The sequence below is a fragment of the Ylistrum balloti genome, unplaced genomic scaffold, assembly GCF_031769215.1.
Source record: "Ylistrum balloti isolate Yb309-2 unplaced genomic scaffold, AGI_CSIRO_Ybal_v1 Utg370450, whole genome shotgun sequence".
NCBI lineage: Eukaryota > Metazoa > Mollusca > Bivalvia > Pectinida > Pectinidae > Ylistrum > Ylistrum balloti.
This window is the reverse complement of record NW_026782299.1, coordinates 3885727-3894819: the sequence shown is the minus strand read 5'-3', so window position 1 is coordinate 3894819 and position 9093 is coordinate 3885727. Positions and strand designations below refer to the sequence as shown.

General features: G+C 33.1%; 1 protein-coding gene across 1 annotated transcript; it reads left to right on the top strand.

The window, feature by feature from the left end:
- Positions 1-3593: 3593 nt before the first annotated feature.
- LOC132554988 (uncharacterized) lies at positions 3594-8519 on the top strand. The gene is made up of 10 exons (XM_060219316.1): positions 3594-3745; positions 4041-4153; positions 4631-4760; positions 4984-5095; positions 5277-5510; positions 5979-6091; positions 6742-6865; positions 7284-7437; positions 7754-8215; positions 8356-8519. Exons 1-10 carry the CDS (start codon positions 3594-3596, stop codon positions 8517-8519), a joined length of 1758 nt encoding a protein of 585 aa, XP_060075299.1.
- The last annotated feature ends 574 nt before the right edge of the window (positions 8520-9093 follow it).

Below are 9093 nucleotides of genomic sequence, written 5' to 3'. Positions count from 1 at the left end.
AATATCTTAAACTTTGATGAAGATATGGTGTGATTCATAATCTGACTGGCTAGTTTGTATTTATCTTTCATAAATCTACCCAGAAAGCCTATTTTTGATACTGTATCATGCGCTTCAGAGGTATATTAAAATGTAAACCAACAAAACTGAAACACATCTTTGTTTTTTTTTTTGTCTAACATAACATCATTTCACAGACTGCTTAGCAAGTACATCATTTGGTGGAGAAGCCTGGACTCATTCATATTCTCACCCTCTAGAATCTGTGAGAATGTTGTGTGCTTCAGTACATGTTTATAACCTTAATGATATATCATTGTGATGGAAAAGGAGAGAGTTCAGGTTAAGTGGTAGAGTGTCTGGTTAGATAACTTAGAGTTACTAGTTTAATACTCCTTCAATTAGATTTGGTGCTGTGTCAGGATTTGAACCTGGGTTGTAAAAATTTGTAAAAGGAAGTAGTAATGAAAAAGCACCCATGCCCCTGATAGGGTTCATTCTCTAGATGGACACTCTACCACTTGACTGAGGGAAATTCCCACTCAGAGGCTAGTATGATGACCTGAACGCTCTTCTACAGTGACATGATGACCAAGGTCCCCTTTTAGAGAATCTAGTACATATTATTAAAATATTGAAGTTCAAAATGATCATTAATTTTTCTTATTTATCTTATTAAATCAAAATTAAGACTGAATATTGACCAAATTAAATTTTATAAACTTTTAAAATTTGAAATCACATCAATTGCTTGAAACAGTAACTAACCAAAATTAGGCAAAAATAATTGTTTTTTAGCGCGTCATTAACTATATGCTCTTAGCACGAAAGATCCTTTTTTGACATTATATGTTATTTATGCATCACTTTAAACAGAATTTCCAATTATTCTTTTAAACAATGTATGTCATTTACAATGAATTTGAAGGTATGTGTTGTCACTGCCCATTGACAAAGACGATTAATACACTGCGTTATATATCATACTTAACTGAGATCTTGGTTCAGTGTGTTTGTGATACAGGCCATGCCACACAACTGAAATGGATAACAGTATGTATATAATGAGCGGTTTTATAACCAGTATGATTGTTGTAAGTTGATAAAATTACATGTTTAACAACGTGTGGGAGGACTGGCATGCCATCCAGATCAATTAGGATAGGTGTCTTGCCAAAGGACACAACCATGGGTTAGGGAGGGTAACAGTTTCACACAGTAGATAGCTACAGTAAAATAAATGTTAGAGAATATGGTAATATCACTCTTCGATGATCGATAACAATTTGAAGGATGATATTTTTTTCAATTGTTGGATCTCTTTATTGACTCTTAAGCCTTATGACCCATATTGTTACATACAATACAAAATATGGATATGAAACAGCAAGTCAGAAGTGGAGAACGGATTTAAGAAATACGTCACTTTTTAGTTGCTTCAAAAACACTTTGCTGAGACGGTTTAATTTGTTTTAGACACAGATTTTTCAGGTGGTTCATGAAGTGCTCCTCCTTCTGATGCTCTCATCTATTGCTGTTTGTTCGGTTTCCTGGTGTCTTTTCTTCAATGGACTACAAGCATGGATATAACATTATAGAAATTCATTAAACATCATAAAACATTACCTTTTCAGTAATTATAAAACCTTGCATTGATTATTCTGTAGAAACATTTGTGTTGGTTAAACCATGGACTTGCATACATATATAATAACATTTGCACAGATTTTCCTCTAGAAAATTGGACACGTATTGTGATTTACTATCAAGTATGAATAAACTTTAAGTAAGATAGCACTGCCTTGTGGTCTCTGTAATATTTAATTAAACACAACATTGAGTTGAAATGAAATAGAATAAAGAATAATGCACAGTTCACTTCTTTGTAGTAAACTAGGCGATATATTCTGAAGATGTTACTTCATGTTTAGTGGAGTTTAAATATACAACATACATTAAACAGTAATATTTAAATATGTTTGGATTGTTTTCACAGGAGTAAAGATACATTCTAAACCATAAGACAATTACATGTACTTTACTATAATGATTACATAGTATAGTTTTAATAATATGCTTTGCAACTTGATAAGATTGAAAAGAAGATTTCTATTTTTTAGAAAATATCTGAAATATAACTGTTGAACTATTTATTGTCAATATGAATGTAATCTGAGTGACGTACATAAGGATGCCAGTCTATTTATGTCACCCACATCGCAATCATAGTGACAACAAATACAGTCTGTTCCATGGTTCCACCGTCATTAAACTTCATGGAGAAGTCTTTGAGAAACTGTTATGTTGATTCTTTATTCAAAATTTTAAGTCTAAAATTAGTGTTAAGTCATAACAATAACCATACACCAGTCCAACAATGTTCGATTTCACGGCAGTAAGTGAAAGGATCGGTCAGATCAACATTGTAGGTGTTGGCTTCGTGTGGTGCTTAAATCATTTCTGCATTAAGATGCGGATCAAGCTTTTTAGGAAGAAGTACTTCACCCTTGAATCTCCCCTCACTGTCAACCAGTCTTGTTTCCAGTTCGGTTAGCAGCTGTTGCACGATGACAAGGTACAGCGTTACCTTCCAATAACCCTTGGTATTGTCACGACTGGAATCACACGTCAGCCGACAGGATTGGGGTGACGGGACTGGGGCATTGATCCTTAGGCGCACTAGTGATTTATCAATGGAAAACTTATCATGTTGTGAGTTATTTTGTACGTTTGTTTGTTTGTTGTTTTTCCGTCAAAAGAGAACGACGGACACTGTCATCCTTCAGTTTTTTTCTGAAATTATGTTAATGTCATAATAAGGAGGCTTATACTCAGAACGCTGAGATTTTCCTTGAGATGTGTCACCAGACATAGTATCAGAAATGCTGGTCTTCTTGTTTTCATTGCCTAAATTGTCTTGTGAACCGTGGTAGATCAACGTATTCGGTTAGCGTTGTAAATTTTGGTAATTTTACGCGGTGCCATTCTGGTAGTGTCGCGGGTACAAACTTTAAAACCCGGATATAGAATTGTTACAATAAAAATCAGAACCAAATATATCCCAATTGCTGAATATTTCGTATCAAAATATGTACTACATCCGGAAAAACAAAATGATGGTTTGGTGTTATAGATATACATGCATGTAAATGCATATTTATTGAACAAAGCAACACGATTAAAAAAAAAACAAAAGTAAAAAAACAAAAACAAAAAAATCTCAGTGGAATGCAAATGCGTGCTTACGCAAACAAGCGCACATTTTTGCTACGCCACTGCACTGAATGAAATCAACGGACGGTTAGATGTACATATATCTTATTCCGTGGTTTGATTTTTCATAAAATAAGAAAAAACATCCTAATCATAGAATTTGATCTAAAATCTTGAAAAAAATATTTACAAAAAGCACAAACTCGATACATTATATCAATTTAATCAATTTAAATGGAAAATTTGTATACTGGGAATTGAATTAATGGTTAAAAGAAAAATTAATACTAAAGTCGATTTGCACGTAAAACAAGGACACGTTATTTTAAGAGTCATCTCCCTTATACATAGAGTTTAACAGCAGATGTCGCAACTAGCCTATGGCACGTGACTTTTGGAGGGTTGCTAAGGCGCCATATTCCATTTGTGAATCGATCATAGAGTCGTGTACTGAAAGTCCTCCGAAGAAAATGAGCTGTAGAATGCGTATACTGAAAGAAGAAACAATTGACAGTCTCGTCAAGGGACGAGAGTAAGTCATTTATCATTTTAAGATGAATATTTGATGGTAAAAACATATGTTAAGTGTTATGATTAGGTTTCAAGACCGCATTCATGACATCAGTATGTAATACTCAACCGAGATTCAGCATTCTAAAACCAGTACAAGCGGTACCATTATATCTAAAAAGAATGTATGAAATATTTATGATTCTATCGTAACCAGTCCAGTGAACAGGCACATTTATTGTCTATTGTCCCAGTTAAAGATTACAAGAAAACTCCAGGTCTACTGACAATAAATATATTTTTTTCAACTATTTCAGGATAGCCGCACATATTAAGCATATCATCAAAGACCGACTTGGGTATGAGTCTTCCCAACTTCAACTTATAGAAAAGCAAAATAATTCTTCTTTGAAATCATTGAATGAGAGTGGTAAGTACTAAATGTCAGATCTTCTAAACATATCTGCACAGGAATTTTTGATTACTAAATGAAGCCTTTTTAACACTAGGCCTATTGACTTGGTTGCTTCATTTAGCATTTGTAATGTTCGAGGTCTCGTGGCATGTGGTGATGTAGATCTGCTTAACACAATGTTAATAGCTTTGGAATTTCTCTGTTCATGAGTTGTCATAACTATATTCCGTATATTATATATTCTTTTCATAATATAGTGAAGTCATACACAGTAACTTCCTTTCGTAAAATGTCAATATTGATACTGCCAGGAAATTATGCAAAATCATTATATTAAATTTTTTGAAAAGTCTTATTATTGTTTTATAAAATCTTATTTTCCTGTTAACTCTTCACAGAGTGAAATATACAATTGGAGAATATTTCCATGTCCCAGAGAAACCAATATTCCATTGATATAAGTACATTTTTTGTACCTGGTGTTGTTCACAGCATCAAGTCACAACCTGTTTGAGAATTTTAAGGAAAATTACCTGGCTTACATGAAAAGTACTGTCGTCCTCCAACAGGCCATGGTGTCCAAATTAGCTGAAGTTGATGGACCGTATGAAACAATTAAAAGGTAAAATTCAGCGTTCAGGAAAGTCCTTAGCTTGTAATTAATAGTGTGATAAAATATTGGTGGTATGCTCTTGTTGATAAACCAAATGTGAAACATTAAGTATTTTTTATTGATGTTTTAAATTAAAACATATGATTTGAAGTGCAGTTTGCCTGTATGCATTTTGTTGTAGATAGAAATTATTTTCTGTTCAATATGAAATGTTTCTGTTTTATAAAAACAGATGGTTGGATAATCCTACAACAAAAACGAGACCAGAAGAATTGAAAAAACAGTATTCCAACTTGCTTGATGACCATGCAAACAAAATCACACTTTTGAAAAAGGAGAAAAAGGTAGTTTTTAAAATTTCATATTGTGTTATTCCAATTGTATTTGTCTAGATTATAATTTTGAGTTTTACTTCGGTATGAAATTGAAAGTTTTCTTCTGGTGTAAAATTATAATTGATCATTTCATTATCCAAGATAATGAATATTATAACCTGGTCATGAAAATATTTTCTTCACAATCCAGACATTGACAAAGATACGTGAACAACTAACAAAATGTCAGAAGAAGCTACAAAATGTTCAAGCTGCTCTGCAGATTAGTGTCAATTTGGACGTAGATGCATCAGCCCGTCAGATCAAAGAGCAGAGAACTCTTAAAGGGTTGGAAAAAGAATTGATCAATCGCCTTGACAAATCTCTGAGACAGTGCCAGGCTTTAATGATAGAAGAAGCTGAAAGCCAAAAATATCTTCAAGAGGTAAAAACTTGTCAATATAATTTGATATTGATACCTGGTATAAAGAATTGGCACTATAATCAGTACTGATAATGTTGTTATGCCCGGAATACAATGTTACAGAGTATATATCATCTCTTCCATTTTCACCCAAGTTAGAGGGATTGCCAACCAATTTTATTTTCTCTCCACTTTCTGTTACCATTAGTCCATTACCACTGCTGATTTTATTGAGAGTTTGACATTCTACATATTAACAATTTCTTTAAAGAGTTTTGAGAGTTTGATGACAATCGGAATGAATTATACATGTGATTGGATAAGTGATTCTTCATTGGTGAAATCTAAATAAGGATCTTGTCATGTTATTTTCATTGATTATTTTTTATGGTGTATTTCATACAGCCAGAATCTGAATTAAACTTGTTAGATATTAATGAAAAATAAGATCAGAAAATCAACAGTATTATGTTATATGGTTAATTGCAGGGTATGATCAGGATAGCAGGTGAAATGGAAAAATTTGAAGAAAAACGAGTGAAAGTTAGCAATGCTGCCATGAACAAATTTGTACAGATATTGAACCAACAGGAGACCAACAGGTAGAATTTGATATATCTAATTTATTTTACAATAAGTTCAGGAGACATAAACATTACCTATCCCTCAAACAAGGTGGGGAATGGGGCTCAGTACAGACAATGATATTCAGCATTTCTTGGCATATCAACTTCAATTCTATTAGACTGGTGGGCTTATTACCAGGCAAGAGTATATTTTACTCAACGAAAATAATGATTAGCCATTTTGCCTTTTGTCTATCCATCCATCTATGTGTAAGAGATATCAATATAACATTTCATAGGTAGATAGATCTTAACAAGGAGAAGTGCAGTGCACAAGAACCATCTGATGCATAATTAAGGAGTTATTGCCCTTTATTATTTTTCATACTTAAATTTGTCTAGAGCATTCCACTAAAACTATAAAAGGTATGAATATGGAATTTCATAGATATCAACAATAGGATGTGCACCAGAACCGTCACTTGTTTTGCATAATTTAAGAGTTATTGCCCTTGAAACTTCATAGATAGATAAATTTCAATAATGAGAAGTGCATTGCACCTGAATCATCACTCTTTTATCATTTATTTAGGAATAATTGCCATTTATTATTTTTCATACTTAAATTTTGTCCAGAGCATTACACTAATACCAATTAAAAAGGAATTTAAATTTCTTATTTGCAGAACTGAAAAATCACAGGCAACGCTTGACTTGATGGCATCAGTATCGCCAACATTCATTGACCTTCCAAAGGTGTCCTTGACGAGGAAAGATGATGTCTTTGTCTACAAGTTTCCAAACATTGCAGTAAGTGCAAATGAATAGTATAATACTCAAACTCAGTGTATGTTTAGAACTTTCTCCTATGAAGCAATGTGTAATCATACACTGGTTTGATAGATTTGAATGTCTGTGTCTCTGTGAGTTGTTAAAAGACTTTGAAATTAATGATGCTATCTTTCAATAGAGTCACATTTAAAGCTCTGAGTATGGAAAATTTTGTATTCAAATCAATATTTATTTCTGAATGTTGCTGTAATGGCGATTCATATCACTGATGTTCTCTGATGACAGAGCAGAAATTGATGACCAAATAGAGATATACTACCTTTTATTATATTTATCAATTGATAACCATCTGATCATTGCTGTAATGTGTTTTAATGAAATTTATAAAACTTCCTAATACATGTCTGATTTCAAAATTATGTATGAATTTTTTCAGGAGCAACTGCGAGAATTGGGATATTCAGAGACAGCTTCCGCTCCAGAGCCTGTATACAGACAGATCTTAGAATCTCCAGTCGAATTTACAATGCCCTCTCCTCAGGAGACAAAGTCTTCTTCGAAGAGGTCTTCATCCTCCAAACATTCAAATGGTAATTATTATTGAATAAACATGTTTTGTCTGCCAGTGATGTTCCCATGATAGGGAATGTGTATCATCCCTTCTTATCACATCTGTATCACTTCATTTTGTTGTTTAAATACATTTTTTTCCATATGTTTAAAAAAGAAAATCAATGAGTAATAGGGATTGATGCTAGTTTGGCTTTAAATAAGGGAGATAATCTGTATTAATTGGTTTTGACAAGTTTTTAATTCACCTTGTGGGGTGGAGCCCAAAAAAGGAAATTAAGCAAGTTCTTTAAAGTTGAATTTCAATTTCCATTATTTCGTTTTTTTCAGAATCAGATGGTGAATGTTCCAATGACCACATGAGAAAACATTCTAAAACTAAAACAACAGGAGAAAACAAAATATCTAGACAAGAGATCAGTGATGATGTGATGGAACAATCAAAACATGCCAAGAAAGTGAGAAAATCAGTGACAAAAGAGGAAAATTCCACACTTCAGGAACTCGGTACAAAAATGTCTCCACAACATGTTGACAAGGAAACATCAGTAAGGAAGTTTTCTATGCCCTCCCAGGATTCAGATGAAGAAGATGATACTCCACCACCTCGTGTCTGTAGACAAGGATGGGTAAACAGTGAGGAAGAGCAAGTCTCTGTAAACAAGATGGAGCAGGACATTTCTCACAGGGACGTGGCCCAATACCCTTACCATGGTGTACCCCTAAAACAATGTCGTCAACTTAAAGCTCTTGTGACACACAGTTCCGCAGATAACACCAGCCTGAGCTTTGAAAAAGGTTAGTAAGCTAAAACATGACATGTAACTATCATGCTAATCTGAAGGAACACTGTTTACTTAGATTGATATTAGATGATTTTTACAATAAACTCAGTATTTTAGAAATCCTTGGTATTTACTTTTGGTGCTTGATTTCAGGACAAAAACTGGTGCAGACCCACAAAGCTACAGAGGAAGGTATTGCCTACGGTTACACAGGCAAACACAGCTACAGCAAGTTCAAGTATGGCTACTTCAGTCTCAGGCAGATGAAGACATGGAAACCAACCACAAAGAATATTCTGAAGAATTTATTTACATAAATATACAACTTTTTATGGTTATAGCAGTTTTTTTTTAACTTTGATAACTTTTTACATTGTGCTGATGATGACAACATGGAAATACTCAGATTTTAGATTTTTAGTATTTAACAATATCAGATATAAATAACTTCAGTTTTTTGAAATATATTTTCTTTTGTAATAAGGAAGAGAAGAAATATATCAAAATTTAATGATACAAAACAAAAACATCGTAGAGCAGCAAAATATATGTAAATGAAAAGTGTGGATATTTGTATATACTTTCAGAAGAAAAAAGAGAGAATAGTAAATATGAAGACATTTATATTATAATCAGATTTTAAATGGCTATGGAGATAATCAGAATTTAACTAAATTTGTTATAGTGTTACAGAGAAAAATTAGATATGTGATCAACAAAATAATGCATATCGGGCAATTAGTAACACATGGTAGTAAGTCCAACCATGTATCTTTGGTAAAGTATGGTATTATTGCTTCTTATGTAGAATTACAATGTAGTACCATTTTCTTGTCCTGCAATAAGGCCAGACCTCGAGTCAGAGTTGGTTGACTCCCTGGCCTTATTGCA

Coding starts and splice junctions, on each gene's coding strand:
- LOC132554988 (XM_060219316.1), top strand. CDS start 3,594: ATGGCACGTGACTTTTGGAGGGTTGCTAAGGCGCCATATTCCATTTGT. Junction 3,746..4,040: donor AGTCTCGTCAAGGGACGAGA/GTAAGTCATTTA, acceptor CAACTATTTCAG/GATAGCCGCACATATTAAGC. Junction 5,096..5,276: donor TTTTGAAAAAGGAGAAAAAG/GTAGTTTTTAAA, acceptor TTCACAATCCAG/ACATTGACAAAGATACGTGA.